The 20372-nt window shown below is 33.1% G+C and overlaps 1 protein-coding gene across 1 annotated transcript in view; it reads right to left on the bottom strand.

The window, feature by feature from the left end:
• The window catches only part of LOC149775120 (equilibrative nucleobase transporter 1-like), a 128409-nt gene that overhangs the window by 67235 nt on the left and 40802 nt on the right, over nt 1-20372 (bottom strand). Inside the window, exon 2 of the mRNA XM_089943368.1 lies at nt 577-1105. Within this exon, the coding sequence (XP_089799494.1) occupies nt 577-1064 (488 nt within the window). The 5' untranslated portion in view covers nt 1065-1105. The remainder of the gene's footprint in view (nt 1-576; nt 1106-20372) is intronic.

Here is a 20372-nt window from a genome sequence, read left to right as displayed (position 1 = left end):
TTGCATTATCATTTTTGCCAAGAAAACCCTAACAGTACGCCGGAGACTAAATGTCACCTTATAGAGCATCTAGTGTGTAGGTCAACTTCGTGCAAAGCTTTCGTAGTTACAAATTTTATTCGTACGAATGCAGATTGCTTCGCAACCACAAATTTACCTTGCGAGAATTCAAAAGGTATTTCCGATAAATTAGCCTCCAGAAGCTGTTTTCCATTAAGTGATAAGGAACATTTGCTCGCCTATCACTTTATTTCCTGTGCTTTCATTTAGATTTTAGAATAATACATAGCCACGAACTAAAATGTACTACTTCGTCTTTGACATAGGAAAGAAATCTATGTTATGATTCAAGAATAAGAACAAAGACTTCTTCGTTAAGCTTCAGTTCAAAATTGATTATAGATTTTCACTTGTCTAACTTGAAGTTGTGCGTTTTAACTATACATTTGATTTATTGCTGTCTCTTCTCTATGGAGACAATTTAAAAGACAAGGTTAAAATTGTGAGAACGTCATGCAAAAAGTATTAAATTCTATACTTTAGTGTACAATTATAAATTATTTATTGTATACTTACACCGATACCAGTCTAGTTTTTGTGGTACCGTAATGATCCAAAAATATTCCGACCGGCAATGCCAACACGTTTCTGGCAATAATAACTATGCTTTGAAGAAGCCCCAGTCTTTCATCTTGCTCTTTGCAGAAAATATCCTCAGAAATATTTAGTTCATGAACCACTGCAGTTATAAAGGTAACTTCAGTTGTTGTAGGCAGTATTGTTATTATTTCATTGTTATCCTTTCTTCTGTACACACACTTTCGGCGGTAGGTTAAACCTGAAGTATCACTGCGCTGAGGAGCTGGCATGTCATGAATGTTATATTGCTGGAATAAATCACTCAGGTCTGGGATGAGCGATGTATTACATACGTCCAGAAAGAACTCCTCGCTTTTGAGTACTTGTTGCATCCAAAACCATCCATTGATAAGTCCAGTAAAGAAGATACATTCGAGCAGTCCCCATATCAGAGTGACTTTCTTTCTTCCACAACGGATAGGCATTTTTCTTCAAGTTACAATCTCTTTTTGATATTTTGTTCAGTCTGTAACAAAAAAGAAGAATAACTATTAGTTAATTTTGTATGTTCAGAAACAGATATGGACTCCTTTTGAAAAAAATGAATGGTGCTGTAATCGTTTATCTAATATACTTGACTTGTCGAGTATGCAAAAAACAACTCTTGCAAATATGAAGTAAATGTTTTCAAACTTTTTCATTATAGCCTTTGGAAGAAAATACAAAATAACAAACTCACAATAATTGCAATTGTAATAGGTGAAGATATGATTTGAGTAAAAATAAATCTAAGTGATTTTTTTCCTTCGCAATCTTGGTGCTAGTAACCACAGCTAAACCAGGTAAAGCAAACGTACACCTTGAATTGTATGATGCTATTAGTAATGGTATTAGTAATCACGGCTAAACCAGGTAATGCAAAATTACACCTTGAATCGTATGATTGTAGTTTCAGCCTTTGATAATTTGTATCTTTTCAAATACCTGACCACCTATATTGCCCTTGCACTCTTCTGGACAGAATTAAGCTCAATTTTTTTTTTCTCCACTAAATTCGTTTTTTTTTTACTTTAGTGATCATTAAATATATTTTCATACAGGACTTTTCTAGATAACTTTGATATCCTTTCACCTGTCATATCCCAGAGTTTTTTCAGTGAGTAACGTTTCTTGAACCATTATCGAAAATATGTTTCCCAAATATTAGATATGATTGCAACATTAAATGTTTGTAATCCTCCTATATATTAACCAACCTTCAATTAGCGTGAATATAATTCGATTATTCATTAAGTTCATCTTTCATAGAGCTACCTGGAACAAAAATGTCCTGTCTGTGCTTGTGCGCATCTGTTAGTGCACTATTTAATTTCCGAAACGTGTCAACCACAGTTCGGATTAAAGGTTTTAAAATCTTTTTTATGATATTCTCATGGTTTCAAGATATTCCCAAGGGCCTTGTAATATTAATCTATCCATTAAATCTACTGAATGTCCGAAATAAAATACGTTGTGGTTTATGAATAAGCGTAGAAAGTTTATATTTTAAGTATAGAAGCTTTATACGCTTATAAATGATTTAGTTGGATTGTATTCATAACGGTTTTGCAATTGCAATATATACAGTGGCTCTATCGCGTGTCCGAAAGGAAATACGTAGTTTTTAATGAATATACGTGAAATATTGTTAAACTACGAGGAGCTATTACTCATTATGTTGGGAGAAAAGGCTATAACAAAAAAAACAACATTTACATCGTCTACTAGCTTGTTGGAATGATGTCTTGCATTCCCCAAAAGTGAATGGCTAATAAACTTTAATCACATTCTGCCATATGTTTGCCTTGAAAACAAAGACTGGTCGCTACGTCAACTCAAAGACACATCAGAACAATTTTACCATAAATTAAAGACGCAATCAAAGAACGAATCAATATACTTTGGTCAGAAAGCATATATATACAGTGTATACTGAATCGACCGAGTGTTTCAAGTGTGTATTTCAAGACGTTCATCTCGTGTCAGGGTAAGTTTAAAGACCACAGATAAAGGCAAAGGCAGTCAGTGCCTAATTTGCAAACACATAGCTGAGACAAAATCTTTCAGAAGTTCGACAACAGTAATTAACAACAAAATCAACCAAAAATTAGTATGTCGAGCCAATAATACAATAGATGTTTTGACATCCTAAATCTGTGCCACTTAATATGTTGGTCAAACCCTTGATTCCAGATAGTGAATGGATAATCACAAAAGCCACATTCGCCAAATAATATAAAATAAATGCAACAGACGCCAACAATTACAATACAGTGGACATACAGTCAGTTAGTCGAGTCCCTCCAGATGTTACCGGTGAATCAAAACTGGAGTGGACAGGCGCAGAACGCGCACATAAGGAACGATACTGAGTAGAACAATTGAATCTCATGGTCATTTTTGCCTAAATGAATACAAATAACCTTCCAGTTGCAGGATTATCCAAAACATCATGTCATCAGTTACTTCGCCCGGAGCGAATTCTGCGCTTACTTTTTACCAAAGTTATTACATTTGTTTATTTTACAGTCTTTATTACTATTATTATTATCATTATTATTATTATTGTTATTTATTGTTATTATTATTATCATCATTATTATTATTATTATTATTATTATTATTATTATTATTATTATTATTATTATAGTTCTTGTTGTTATCCTTATACAAAATTATCTTAACATATTTCCTTCAGAACCTCGTTGCATTATTCTACCCGGATATAATTGTTCCCCCAAATCCTATAGATGGCGTTGATCTCACGCCACGTTGTTTTCATCCTTTGTTCACAACTTAGAATTAGGTAAAAACATCTTGGTTCGCTATATGTTAGACACAAGATGCCATTCGTATATTTTTTGGAGGGAGCATCCTTTTCTTCTTTCTAAAAAAGCTAGAGTGTGCCCCCTACCTAATTGTGTGGGTACCAAGAGGCGTCGTGTTATGTTCTGATTAGTGCAATAATATGATATGATTTATTCTCTATTTGATCGGTAATTATAAATGTTTGAATTAATTTTCTAGGTTGTATTCAATTTTAGAGTTGCTTATCGATTTAAAAGAGTGTATTTGATTGTAGGGATTTTGTCCTTTTCAGTGTATCTCTTCTTTCTCTAGTTCTTCGTTAAAATCGAGTTTGTAGTAATTCATTCTCTCAGATTGTTTTTTCAGGCTTCGTTTGGCTTTTGTCTTCAGTCTTGTTTATGGTGACATCGTTTCTGGTTTTGTGTAACTTTTCGTTTCTCAGCTTGTTGTTGTTGCTGTTTTCTTTTACTTTTTGTTTTTGTTGTAGTTTTCTGCCTTTTCCTGTTTCGCCATCGTTTTCTTAAGTTAGTTTACATTTATTTTGTTATTTACCGTTTTCTTTTTCTGTTTGTTGTTGATGTTTGCTCTGTTTGGGAAAGATTGTTTGCTCACTAATATGAGTTACCCCATGTTGTTTCGTTTGCTCTTGTTGTGTTGGGCACGTATTAGGCATGTTTCCTACTTTTCCCCATTTGTTACATTTTCTATGGTTTGTACATCCTCCGTACCACGTCTTAACATGAAATCAATGTAGAACGAAAACTTTTTTCATAGTGAAAAGTGTTTCTCTTTTTATTTCTAACATTCTAATTCCATTCATTTTTGGATATCCAGGGTTGGTGTCCATTCCAGCTGTTGTAACTTTTGTTTGGAATTTCTGTTCAATATTGCTGTTGTATATTCAAGGTGATTATTTTTCTTCTGACGAAGAGCTTGCTTAGTCCGAAACATTGGAAAACCGTTTTCAATCAATTATTTGTACATGTATATATGTAATGCATTAAATAAGCAACTTCACTTTAATAAAAGGTACGTGATTGTCACACATCATTTATGTGTATTGTCTTTGATTTTTTTAAATTTCAAATACCAATGGATTTGTTGGGTATTTTTCATAATGTAACTTTGATTTTGCGACATACGATGGTTGTCAGACGATGGTATTGTTTTGTCTATCAACCTCATTTAAGATTTGAAATACTGGGTTACTTTTTCTTCATCCTAAAAGAAGGACATTTACGAAGTTTATATCCAGGCAATAAGGAATATAAATCAATAGCCTATTATTGGAAATAGCTAACTTTAATATATCTTAAGGGGGTCTAAGCCATTGTATCGCTGAAGCATATAAATATTATCAACCAATCAGATGACTCGATGGGCGACTGATGAATCTCGAAGTTCTTATTCTCTTGAGAACGTCTTCTCTCAGACTTGATAATAAAGTAAATTTGTCCGTTAAGATGCCATGTATATAAATATAAATTAAAGTTATGTCCATTTTGAGAGAGTATTACTGACTGTTAACGCTTGATTAGATTTTTTAACCTGTAACTCTCTTTGTATATATGTATATATATATATATATATATATATATATATATATATATATATATATATATATATATATATACAAAGAGAGAGAGAAAGAGAGAGATTAAGACATATGGATCGGATAAAGTCCTGCTGAGGGATAATGTCCTTAACGGAAAGATAATCCTGATCAGTTCACTTCAATCTACTTTATAGTCAAAGCCACTATCGCTTGATTCCCAGATCAACTGATGCATATGAGTGTGATGGTAAAACGTATTGGGTACATTTCTCTCCGTAAATCTTTAGTGTAATTATCTGAATTAATTTTGAAATCTTAAGCATTTTTCAAATCCATACATAAAGGAGACACGACCAGAATTATTAAATTAGCTGATAAAGTTTAGATTTTTCCGACTGACGACTAGTTCGATCCATGCACGAGAGTAGATATGGTGTAGGTCATCCTGTACCGAAGTATAAAGGTAGCTATCAACTGGAACAATATTAAAAGTCTCTTCCACCGGACATTAATCTGTAGCTGGGTCAGTTAATAAATAGTTACGAGATACGTCTAGGTCTAATGATACGAGAATGGTGGACTTCGACCTGTAATGGTTGTGTGGTTGCAGATGAAACGATTCAAAGTTTTTCGTAGTTCTCACGTTCGGAAGCCGTCAGTACCAGGTGAAATTAACACTCTAAGAGACACGCCAAATTCTTGCCTTAGGGCTAAAACGAAATGTATTCAACATAAATCTCAGATAACGATTGAAATAATCAATACATATGCATTTATTTCTAGTCGTATAAATCATTCTGATCTAAAAGTATGTTGGTGTCAGTCACTAGCAACACGCAATTTCTGATAAGATTGGCATGTGGAAAAAGTGCAATACATCCTTCCTTCAAATAGAGCTTGATAGGTATTATTTACAATTAGCAAATCTTTGAACAAAATCATTTCTCATGAACGGAGGAATATTTGGTAATATTTATGTCTGAAAGCATGATAGTTACTATTCCTGTTTGTTTATATGGTCGCAAGAAAGTCAGAGAGAATGTATTACTTTAAGTTATTGTTGGTAATGAGACAGGACTTATATCTGTCAAGACCATCGTGGCTTTGTTACAATGTATATGTTTTTCTCCGAACCCATTCATCCCCACGCAACAGTGTATATATTTCATTTCGAAACCAATTCACCTATGTGGCAATCATGCAATGTATGAGTATTTCCTGCACTTTGTTTGTTTGTTTATTTTTTTAAAATACTTTTCACAGTGTATGGGCATTTCTCCCAAACCCTGTCAATTTTAGAAGTTATTATTAACCATCTTCTTATTAAACCCTCATAAATGGTTATCGTGTTATGGCCAGTTACAATAGGTGTTGGTCAGTTGGAATGGGTATTAGTCTGTGACAATAGGTAGCACTAAGTCAAATTAAATATTGGTGAGCCATCATAGATTTATTTCAGTCACAATACATATTGATCAGTCAGCATAAAGACTTGTCTGTCATTAGATGTTGGACCTATTTTGTTAGCGTTTCTTAAATCCTAGGACATATATGTGTGTGTGTGTGTGTGTGTGTGTGTGTGTGTGTGTGTGTGTGTGTGTGTTGGATTTTTAACGTAGCTTTATCAGTTTCTCAGTGAAATCACTACGATGTCTGCAGTGTGACAGTTTATAAAGATATCTAGCATTGGGACATCAGGCTCGAACTCGCAACCTCCAGTATCAGTGGCGGACTAACCACTAGGCCACCGGAGCTGTAAATTCTAGGATATGGGGTTATATTAAGTTCATATATATGACTAGAGTAACAACCATACTTGTAAAATCTCATATTGTTTCATAGTATAACAGTAATGTTAGTTCCCATGCTTGCCACAAGTGTTCCATAATGTACAATGTCCATGCCCATAGTATCATAGTAATGTTCGTCCCCATACATGACCCATCCCCAAGTTAAATTTTCATCAGCAATGAATTGATCTAATCCTCGTGCTAAACATATACGATCTAAACATGGATCCAAACTACTGTATAAAGTTACATTCCTATGAGTACCATAGTAACCTATTACCTTTCTTATAGGCTTGCTTGATACATGGTATTCCTGGACATTTGGTTGAAACATGGTATTCCTAGAAGTTTGGTTGATACATGGTAGTCCTAGAAGATTGCATGATACATTGTATTCCTAGACGTTTGGTTGATATATGGTATTTCTTGAGGTTTGGTTGATACATGGTATTCCAAGAAGTTTGTTTGATACATAGTTTGATGCATAGTTTTAAAAGACGTTTGGTTGATACATGGTATTACCAGAGGCTTGCTAAATACATGGCATTCCTAGAAGTTTGGATGATACATGATATTCCTAGAAATTTGATTGAGACATTGTATTACTAGAAGTTTGGTTAATTCATGATATTACTAAACGTTTGCTTAATGCTTGGTAGTACTAGACGTTTGGTTGATACATGATATTACTAGACGTTTGGTTGATTCATCATATTACTAGACGTTTGGTTGATTCATCATATTACTAGACGTTTGGTTGATTCATCATATTACTAGACGTTTGGTTGATTCATCATATTACTAGACGTTTGGTTGATTCATCACATTACTAGACGTTTGGTTGATTCATCATATTACTAGACGTTTGGTTGATTCATGATATTACTAGAAGTTTGATACATGGTACTACTAATGTTTGGTTGATACATGGTATTACTAAAAGCTTGCTAAATACATGTTATTCCTAAAGGTTTGGTTGATATATGATATTCCTAGATGTTTGATTGATACATAATATAACTATATGTTTGGTTGTTACATCGTATTGTTAGAAGTTTGGTTGATACATAGTATTATTAACAAATTAGTTAATACGTGGTATTACTAGTCGTTTGCTTGATGCATGGTGTAACTAGAAATTTGGTTGATGCATAGTATTACTAGAAGATTGGTTGATACACAGTATTACTAGATGCTTGGTTGATACGTTGTATTACTAGACGTTTGGTTGATGCATGGTATTACTAGTCGTTTGCTTGATGCATGGTGTAACTAGAAATTCGGTTGATGCATAGTATTACTAGAAGACTGGTTGATACATGGTATTACTAGATGCTTGGTTGATACATGGTATGACTAGAAGTTTGATTAAAACATGGAATTCCTAGAAGTTTGGCTGATACATGGTATTACTAAAAGCTTGCTAAATACATGTTATTCCTAAAGGTTTGGTTGATATATGATATTCCTAGATGTTTGATTGATACATAATATAACTATATGTTTGGTTGTTACATCGTATTGTTAGAAGTTTGGTTGATACATAGTATTATCAACAAATTAGTTAATACGTGATATTACTAGTCGTTTGCTTGATGCATGGTGTAACTAGAAATTCGGTTGATGCATAGTATTACTAGAAGATTGGTTGATACATGATGATACTCGAAGATTGGTTGATACACGGTATTATTAGATGCTTGGTTGATATGTTGTATTACTAGACGTTTGGTTGATGCATGGTGTTACTAGAAGTGTGGTTGATACATGGGTATTACTAGAAATTTGGTTGATACATTGTATTACTAGATGCTTGGTTGATATGTTGTATTACTAGACGTTTGGTTGAGGCATGGTATTACTAGATGTTTGGTTGAGGCATGGTATTACTAGACGTTTAGTTGATCCGTGGTTTTACTAGAAGTTTGGGTGATATATGGCATTACTAAAAATTTGCTTGATAAATGGTATTCCAAAATGTTTGCTTGATACATGGTTTTCATAGAAGTGTGGTTGATACATGTTATTACTAGATGCAAAATGTTGTCTTTTTCTCACAACATCAGATAAACATATAGAACGTATCTGATAAAATTAAATTATATAAGTAAAATTGTTGATACATGTTAGGAAATCTTAATACATAATTCAGTACGGGATAGAAATGTTTAAAATTTTCCAAGCCTTGAAACACCTATTGCACAAATACTACATCAATTCTAACACAAGCGAATAAGATTGATTTTTGTCTGGAACAAGCTGTTACAAATACCCACTAAAAGTTTCCATTGACTAATCTGTTCTAAGCATTTCATGTCGCGTTAGACGAATCCTGACCGAACAGATTAACTCTTCGACACGTTTAGCGCTGAAAGCTTATATCAAATCGACAGCGGTACATTTAATGTGTTTACCCATCAGTTAGAAACGACTAGTGATTGGAGATGCATATATCTGGTTCAAGCTTCAAACTATGAAGTGGGAACTGGTTGTCTACGAGAGAGATATTGGGTTAAATATAATAAATAATGAATAAAATGTGCTATAATGAAAATATATATTGCCTGCCAGTAATCATCTCGTTAGCATCTTGTTTGGCAGCTGGATTGCCCGTCAAAGGATGTGAGTGATATAAAAAGGTTTCAGTATAAAAATAAAAACGTTTGCATATAATTTAAAAAATGGTATGAGCTAGTTTAAAATTACAAATGAAACCTAAAAACAGAAAATATTTTGGCTTTTCTTTTAAAAAACATTTGGGATGATTTCGAACTCGTTACCTCTTGTCTGACAAACGGGACACACAGAATAACACAAGGAAAAAAGACAAATCTGGGTGTTTATATATATATATATATATATATATATATATATATATATATATATATATATATATATATATATATACAATGCTGTCGGGCTGTTTTCCGTCTCCAATATTAAAGCAAAGCGCATACCGAATTCCACCGATTGACCAAAATAAAATACAACAATATTTACCATTTGAAAAAAGGCAATTGTCATGGGAATATTATGTTCAAAATAATATTGATTTTGGACACTGGGGGTACCAACCCCGTTTTTTCTGACTCGCGATATGTCGGCCTATTCTGCGCACAGCATTGAAAAGATGTAATGTTTATCCATCGGACTATATAAATGAAATACATTACTTCGGACTGCTTCTGTCAGCAGCTTAATCGAGTAATTAGGTCATGTTTATAGCTAGTTTTACAAACTCCAACGTAACACTGCCAATAAATGGCAAGACATGTTAAACAAGCTAGACCGATCTTGTAAAATATTTAGCAAAGTTCAACATTTGATACAAAAATAAGCTATTATGTGGAAGAGAAACAACAAAGAATAGGATGCAATGTGTTTGTAAGGTCTTATTGATGGGGAAAAATTATTACAGAATTTAAAAACAGACTATACGCCGTGGAATTTCTTGAGAATTTATGTTTTAGCGGCAAGTTGACTTGTTGGGTAGCGGACGATTTTGTAGGTGTGGGACAACTTCTTGCAAAAGTGGGAACTTGGATTAAAATGCAGTATTGTTTTAAGCTATACATTTACATCTTTTATATCATGTATTTATTTGTATGATTCTAAAATATACATAGTAAATCGGATTTTCTGGGTTACCAGTTTCAAGAAGGTCATGGAGTGGGTCTTAATGTTGACATTTAGAAACCACATTTTCATATGCGTTTCGAGTCGAAATGCTGGATTTTTTTTTTTTTACACTTTATGAATATCGCTTTCCTTAATTAAAGTACGATCGTTCTTTCTTGATACAAAATGGATTTTCTTACAAAAGTAACACGTGATCCAACGTTTACATAAATGACGGATCGTTGCACAGAATTGCCCGAAGCGCAGAATTAGCCGACGTGGTAATAATTACCACGTCGGCTAATTCTGCGCTTCGGGCAATTCTGTGCAACGATCCGTCATTTATGTAAACATTGGATCAGGTGTTACTTTTGTGTATATATATATATATATATATATATATATATATATATATATATATATATAGTAATAGTCGTTATTTCTCTTTCTACATTTATATGACTGTAAGCGTCTTTTCTGATGGAATAACAAGAGAGATATTTGAAAAGTTCGGAATATTTTGTTACTGCTTTTTCTCTTAGTTGTTTAGTTGGACCTTGGACCTGTCAGTAAATTTTTGCTGCACAATAGACAAAAAAAACATTTTACGTAGCGATAGGAAACTGCATGCATAGATACCTGTAAATATACGAATATCACGTAAAATAAGTTAATGACAGTGATGTAGAATACCGGAGAAGGAGTAAAAATTATGCTACTGAGCAAAGAGTGTTCTTTGAAATCTTGGGACTCGTATGTTACTGTAAGACTGATTTAAAGGTCGAGCTGGTTGAAGTATACGACAGTAATCTCTGTTCTATCCCACAAATGTCAGCTGGTTTTATCGTTGTATAGATTGTCTTAAATCCGTAAAAAAAATGGCACATGTTCTGAGAAAGCACTGTCTGCGATTAGTGAGCTGTATGTATCTGAGATGTAAAGGCAATTGATGAAGATATCTCATACATGTATACAAGATGGGTCTCGGATTTGTTAATGTCTGATCAAAAACCCAGTCTGGTAGAAATCTCCAAGCATCTACTCGCTAAATATGAATACAGTGACCAGAGACGTGTGAAGGAAATTGTTCGAAAGAGATGAAACATAGATTATGAAACCAAATGAAGAGTAAAAGTTCGGACAGTAGAGACTACGAATCGATAGGCATAATCGATTGTTAAAAAGGGATGAAACAGATTATGAACCCAAATGAAGAGAAAATAATAGCTTGGATCGGAAGGTAGAGACTACGAATCGATAGACATAATCGGACTGTTAAGATAGTCTAATGAGCATTGTTTTAATGTAAAAGTCCAGGTCATTAGAACACACGTGCGTGGCACTATTGTTGTCATAGGAGGATTTTATGCCTCGAAAGTGTTTCCAAGGGTTATGGAACACTTTCGGACATACGTCCGCTTACTGGTAACCGAACTATCTACACATTGCATAACAACGCATAGAGGCATAAATGGTCCGTGTTGCCAGTCTTATATGTTGCATAACAACGCATAGAAGCATAAATCGGCCGTCTTGCCAGTCTTATGTATTGCATAACAACGCATAAAGGCATACATGGGCGGTCTTGCCAATTTTACCTATTGCATAACAACGCATATAAGCATAAATTGGTCGTCTTGCCAGTCTTACCTATTGCATAACAACGCAGAGGCATAAATGGGCCGTCTTGAAGCTTTCTGTCTGGTGTATAGTATTAAACCTTTGACATGTACATCATACAACCCAGATTTATCTCCAGTGTATTGGGTTGAATCCGGTTAATAATATCATTGAGGAGTTTACAAGTGCATTATAAACTTATCTGACTGAGAATGCACGTGTTCTAAAAGGGAAAACGTAGAGGAAAGGCCCTGATGCATTGATCACTTTGCTTTGAACTGCAATAGTTTCAGAACCTTTTTAAATACCACTCGTATGGGTTAAAACCTCGTTTCTACTTGAATAATATCAGAACCATCATATAGTACCAGCTTTGCAATAGGCACAACGTGAACATAGAGGTGCATTTCTCACAAGCGGCAGTCTTTGAGTGTTGATTTTGGAAAAGCGATTGTAACGAATATCCATAGTGACTCTAAATAGATACGGCAGTGAGCGACTTCCGCAATGGGTACCACAATATATTCAGTGTTCCATATGAGGTCAAAGAAAATCGTGTTTATTGTTATTGAAATTAAAATTGCATTGACATGTACTAGACAGAAACATTGATTTTACTGAGACTAGTAGGTCATCTAATGTCAATGAGATTAATATAACTACATGCATCTAACAACGGGAAATATACTTGGTATGTGTTTATAATCTCGTATTAGATATACACTGTATAACGTATCCCGTGCTCTGAGTTTATAGACTAATGCTGAACATAGAACGAAAGTATTCTGAACTCAGATTTCTGAGCAAGTTTTTTCAGGAGCTATGGGTTAAAGAGGTTTCACAGACACTGAGTCGCAACTAACAGCAGATTATTACAAAATACCTAAGCAAAAACATGCATACTTGTAATCAGCATTCTAGACGGTACATATCACGTCAAAAGTAAATACACATAAGTAAATTGCCAATTGCAGGTTCTGAAGGAAATCATTACTTTTGTTGGTTATTAAGGTAAATCAATTTTTAAAGTTTGGCAAAAAAACTTAGCGTCATAGACTCAAGTGAATCGTGTATGAAATTCTGACGACAAATTTGACAACGCAGCAATATTGTAAAAGAGAAATCTATTTTGATTATCCCTCAATAGTATCTTAAATGTTTTATATCAATGTGGAAATAATTGTCAAAATCATGTTAGAAAATAACTGGTGTGCTGCAGTTTTCCGATTGGGATGGACTGATTCGTTTGATTCGTTGTGTCTCATTAAGAAGGAGCTTTTTGTGATTTTTTTTTGCGTCTCAAGGAAAGTCTGGCATGAATACTGCCTTTCATAAAAAGGTAAGATTGTCAGAAGAATAAATAATAGTTCAATTAAAAACACTGAGACTGCCAACCATCCAGTAGAATATGTGTACTGAAGCAGCATACTGGTTTGAAAATGGGTATTACACATTGCAAATGTCAAGGCAGTCAAATTATATAAATTACATTAATTAAAAGTACAGAGCTTCAGAAGGAAAGACTACTCATAAATAAATGTAAATAAGTGTAGACATTGTCTGACTTTAATCAAAAGACCTACTGCAAGACGATAATAAATTAAATTTAGTACCATTGGAACCGTTTTGTTTATCTTTTGTGAAATGAATGTACTTGATTAATGATCAGTTTACAGAGGATTTTTTCCTGATAATGAAAGCTTTTTTAGCCATGATTATTAAACAGCGATGCTATAGACGAAGAAATATAATATGCTATGGATGTATTTAAATCAAAACCATAGCAAACAATATCATCGAATAATAATAAAAAAGCACTCAAAGTTTGTTTTAACCTCTGTACATGATGATTGATGCTTTTCTTGACAATGATAATATACTGGATTTATTGCTTGGCGCTTTTATACATATTTTACAATTTATATTTTAGTATATACTATATATTTTACGATATTTTATAATATGTTATATATTTTACAATTTATAATTTATTTTATATTACATATTTTGCAATTTATATTTTATTATATGTTGTATATTTTACAAGAGAAAGGCCGATATGTATGATCCATATATAATTAACTGATAATGACGTCGACATGCAGACAAATTAACTTATAATGACGTCGACGTGCAAATTCAAATGCGTTCGATGATTACAATAATAAATGCAAATTGAAAGTGAACACGCGCAAAGCTAGGATGATGTCAGCTGTTAACCGTGAAGAACATTGATGTAATTTTGCATTACAAAATAAATGTACAAAAATCCCAGATAAATGCAAAATGTTTGAAGATAAAATGCTTTTTGCAAACGTTGCTGATTAGTTCTTCTTTCTATTTAAATTTTAAATTAGAAGTACGTATCTGCCAATAGATCGGAGGAGTACGTATCTGCCAACAGATCGAGGCTAAAACGTTTTGATTGATTTACTGCAAGTATTCCTGTGTGGATGTGATTGATTTCTAAAATAGCATCTATTTAGACAAAGAGCATATATTTAGACATTTTAAAGAATTTACTCCATGTTTCAAAACGTGTTCATTATTGTTTTTTTATGGTGCATTTGGACTATATTACTTGTTTACACTTAAGACATGTAACTTTTTTATACTGATTATTATGAAGTAAGAATGTAAATTATCACATATAAGTGTTTCAGAGATCGTTACTTAACGAAGGTGGTATGTGATTATTGGAATATAAATGGATAACATTTATAAAGGTCATATTTGATAAAGTCTCTCAGAAACACATTCGAAACAATAATTGAATGCTCAATGTTTTGATACAATCATTATATATTGCAGTATATTTTCATACTAAACTGGAATGAAGCAACAACAAGTAGTTCTTAGGGACACGTTTTTCTTATTTTAAGAATATTTTGGATTGTGCAATTCATTGGTAAATATATCATTCAAATTTATAGCATGTATGGGGTAAATTCAGAACTTTAAATCACAGTTTAAGATGAGAAACTGATGCCAGTGAGGACAGATTATATCCACTGTGTACTCTAAACGAGATTGGAGATGTCATCTTATCTTTTTAATAGTAATTGTTTTGGTCAATAACTTACCTTTCTACGCTGTAAACCCGAATACACTCAAAATGGAATAGTCTGTTGATATCGTAAATATGTCGATCCTATGAACATTTTTATACTTTATCGAACTCGGCATAATTTTTTTTTACCTTTCTTGTAAATATGTAACTAGTAAATGTCTTCTGATATTAATAAAAGTGCAATAAAGTACCTATTGCGTTTATTCCGTATATTTTTCTTTGATATGCAAGATAGTTAGGATTACAAAATTCATTCTAACCGACAAATGAGAAATGTATATCATTTTCTTCAACAAGTGTAACGGGTAAATGCTTGTTAAAGTTCCTTCCTAGTTAATAACTAATTAGAAAAAGTTGTTGATGTAAGTCACAGATTAATTAATTTTATAGCAAGCTAATTCTAAACTTTTGATCAATGTAGGATTCAGCCATCATTTACAGTTCTGCCAAAGTTGTTGCTAAATTGGATTTTCTGCATTAGCCAACATGACGTCAAGAGGACATATTTAGCACAAAACTGGTCAATTATAATAGTTATGATCTCATGAAATATACTTATAACTTAGGTTCAATTAGAAACCGAGTCCAGTAATGTTAATTCTAATGGAAATATTTCTGTCGTTAAATTATCTTTCAACTTTTTGATTTATCACTGTTATAGTTCACGTTTTATCCAGCTGATGTCCCTGCATGTTTAACAGCATATGTGCTTATTAAAAGCAAATGTTTAAGAATCTAGCCAGATAATGGATTAAAACAACATTTTGAGAACATTGGTGACAAATTCAAACCCGCATATCTATTTGCTGTTTAGTACTAGCATTCAAAGAACAATAAAGAGTTGTGCATATTCAATTCAATCTTTTGTCTGTTAGTTTATTTAAATATTTCATTACATGTTATTGTGATGTAACATTGTATGCTGGACTTGACCTTGTCCAAAACTGAGTTCATTTCTACTTGACCTGATTGACTTCTATTTTTTTTTTACATTTCATTTATATAAACAACTATTAATAGCTTCATTATGCTCTATGTTTATGAGCTTATTATCAGGATTATTATTCAAGTAAGCACAGAAGGAGTAAATATTTTTATCAGAGTCAGGGCGATTCCTACGTGAATTTTGTAGACTATTGTGTTGTTTATAAAGAAGGCTCATTACATCGTTCTAGAAGGCTATTTTCCATTAGGTAAGGGTAGCTTTTAGAAAATGCTAATTGTGACCTGAAGTCAAGCAAACAACTATATTATTTTGTGACTGTGACGATTTTACCAGTCGTGCTTTAATATCTAGCACTTTAAGTTATAGTGTGTTGTGACCAGTTTGAGCTGACTTTTATTTTCTTCACATTATTGACTTCAAGTGATTATTTTCTCTGGAAATAGAAAGTGCTCTGAACCAATTCTTGGATAAAGACATTCACTGGAATATATACTAAATTCAAACCAAGAACATTTTATCTGTAATTCAACAAGAGAATGTTGACACATCAGTACTTTTTAGGCTATAACAGACACGTCATCGCCTTCGATTTTGGATCTCTTCGAGACTTGAACTGAGTTTCATTCAGAACTTTTTATTACTAGGACTTGTGTTTTTAATTCTTGGATTATGTTTTTTTTTATTTAATTCGCAATACCATAAGTTGTTTCTCATTTTTCACTTTGTATTCTAGGGAAATAGATTATTTGTTAAATTTTACAAAGCTTGTTGTCTTAACTCTTTTCTATTACTTATTTTAAGAGTATATAGACGTAACAAAAGTAAATATATATATATAAATTCAGATTCCAAATTAAATGAATCGGGACAATTTCACAATAATTTTTGAATTCGCCAATAACTTCCGTCCTATGATTAAATTTACATCGGAGTCATCAAACGGGTCCGACGTCCTCTAAGATACTTAATCTTTCCCCTGAATAAAAGCTCAACCGTATTTTAAAACCACACGCTCTCCGCTCTCACTAATATCTGACCCAGACCCCTATCCAATCCACATAATAACAATCTTCTATAAAGCCTATGCGTACGTACCAAATGGATACGGACTAATCCGATATCTTTGCAAAGCGACTCAGATAGCTCAATAGCGACTCAGATATCTCAATAGTGAATCAGATAGCTCAATAGCGACTCAGACAGCTCAGTAGCGACTCAGATAGCTCAATATAGCACCTTAGGAGGAGATGATCCATGGATACATTGACGATGCTATTAGCAGTCAAAGACTCCTCGACTGAGGAGCCCCCTTGAAATGCATAAGAAAGAAAACCAACATAGAGGTCCCTTTTATGGTTACTTTCCTCCCCATTGAACCAAGCTTACAATAAAAAATTGAGCTCAAATCGATTCCTTCGAACGTCTGAAGAACATATTATAAGAAGTTCCTATGGCTGCGTAATATAGACCTAAACATCTCAAACAAGACCGCAGATACAGACACATTACTGCAAGGACAAGTGATTTTCCGTATGTACTTTGCAAATGTATACCCGAGATTAAATAGTTTAGAACTTTGGAGAGACGAATTAGCTTTATTATCAATCAGAACATTGGAAATTGAAGCGAAAGGGCAAGCATGCGGAAACTGCGCCACTAAGTATGTTCATATATCGAATGAATAATCACAAGAGCAACTCTCCAAATATTACAGCATTTAGTCAAGTGTTCGAGATGCTACCGAGCGAACCCCTTGGCTTGATATAGAATGGATAGTACACGTAATAAACGTTACTGCAAACTAGTACTGAAAATTCATAGGGAACTGAACCTAACTGGAAACGTCTAAACTCTCCAATACAATCTTATCAAAATAGTCCTGATTAAGCATGACATTATAACTCGTCCTCCCATTCTTGCGATATTATTACCAAGGTAAATATTGTGTAACGTTTTCATGTACTCTTATCGCGACACTGCTAAAAGCTCAGTATCTGTCATTATGCCACTGTTCACTGATATCACACCTCGGTTTATGACACGTCAATGTTTTATTTAGTCCTCTGGCGACTACTCTTTGAACCCAATCTCTCGAAGGAAATGAACTCCCCAACCATTTTCTAATAAGACAGTGGCACAAAATAAACAAGGTTTTTTAAATGCGTAGCAGGGTCCCGTTTCCTTCCGTTTTACTACGAGGGAGCCGTTCTTCTTTGCTATGAACTCGAACCTGCTATTGCATTCTTTGAGATGCATGTTCTTTGCGGTAGGCATTTAACTCGGTTATTAGTTGCACTATTCCATTTATTGTGGATATATAGTTTTACTTCCACTCAATAGTCAACTGTGTGCCGTAGTCCAAGAAAGGTTTGCCCTAACGCACTCTTCAGATTTATAAGATTCGTCGAACGAGGCTTCCCTGACAACGCAGTGATTCGTTATGTTTCCAGATTGATATATCCTGGGCTAGTAAACATAAATCTGCCATAGGAACCAACAAAAACAATACAAAAACACTTTTGGACATAAGATGTTTTTATTCCTAACAATTTTATAGTAAATGATATATAAACACATAGAAGACGTTCTGTTCACTATTATGTAAATCATTAAGAGGAGAAAAACTAGTTTTTCAAATATTTTATAAATGCTACGTTATGTTGGTAAAAAGGCAGAAAGATATATTACGAATGGAACGTGTGTGTGTGTGTGTGTGTGTGTTCGATTTAGATTTTTAACGTAGCTTTAACACCTTTTCGGTCATGTTGCTACGATGTCTGCAGTGTGGCAGTTTAAAACGGTTACTGCACTGGGGCATCATTCTGCAGACATGTAGCATCATGTCCCAAACTGTCACATTATCTTGGCATCAAGCCGACCATGTCCTAACACTAACCTATTAACGCTGAGTGAGGCAGCTGATAGTACCATGTTTATATGTCTTTTGTTCTAACCCTCGATCTCTTTAAAGGCGGACACACTAACCACTTAGCCACCAGAGCTGTTGAATGGGACTTACTTTCACTTTTATGTGGCTTAACATACTTATATTCTGTGAGGAATTTTTGCTCCGTCTCCAAAAGTATTTATTGACATTTAAAATTCTTTCTTGGCTGGTTTTCATGACATCCTTAAGACAGTGAAACATCTAAGAGAGTATTGTAAAAGGAGCTGAGGAAAATAAGAATTTTAGCACAATATCTCATAATTGTAACAATTACGGAATTTATATTTTCAATTGATTTGCCTTCATTTAACTCAATATTTTTGGCTAATTATTTAACCCTTTTGATCAATGCAGCACATTTTGTGACTATACTTATTACTTTCTTCTGCAAATGATAATAACGTTATAAGACGATAATACGTCGCAGCTCCATTAATAGGTGCATATATATATATATATATATATATATATATATATATATATATATATATATATATATATATATATATATATATATATATATATATATGTATATATATATATATATATACATATATATATATATATATATATATATATATATATATATATATATATATATATATATATATATATATATATATATATATATATATATATATATATATAAGTGACACAATTTATGAAGCGCAAAAAAAAGTTATGTTCCTTGAACTTCAGGAACATCAAACTAATATATCGCCTTGATATATCAAAGAGGAACGTTTCTTGTGTCGCGATCTCAAATAAATAATTCGAAACCTTAGAATTCCATTTCAGTGTATTGCTTGAGATATTAACATACTGAACTGGAATCTTTAACTGCATTTCTAAATTATTTTCCTTCTTTCTCGTGAATCAGTAGGTTAGTAATAACTATTTACTGTGTGAACACGTTCATATACATGATAAAGTATAACGTACTTAAGAAACGTTGGTACCTTAAAATGCAGTGTAAAGTTCTTGTGACTGGCATGCATTCAAATCGAGTTCGTGGTCAGATAAGAAGAATGATACGATTCCATGAAGCCAAATAAATGTATATTTATATTAGCACCTTCCTTTTATATGATGACCACAAAGTTTGAGATATGGTATTATAGTAATCATTTGTTTCTTTTAATTAAACAATGCAACATTTTGTCGGCAAAGTATGCGAAATGGTTTACAAGGTTACTCGAATGTTATGTTAGACATGACTCCACACAATTTAAAATCAAATGATGTAGATTTTTTAACACAATTCTGCTTCATAAAGTCGACCTTTAAATTGAAAATGTGTCAGCTATTGTAAAAGAAAGTGTCCGTGTTCATGATCTGGCTACAGATAGTATTTTTTTGCATATTTTTGAATGACAAAATCCACAAAGCAGACGAAAATG

This window comes from Sinohyriopsis cumingii, chromosome 19 (genome assembly GCF_028554795.1).
Source record: "Sinohyriopsis cumingii isolate HCF-2022 chromosome 19, ASM2855479v2, whole genome shotgun sequence".
NCBI classification, from domain to species: Eukaryota; Metazoa; Mollusca; class Bivalvia; order Unionida; family Unionidae; genus Sinohyriopsis; species Sinohyriopsis cumingii.
This window is presented reverse-complemented; position numbering and strand designations above follow the sequence as displayed.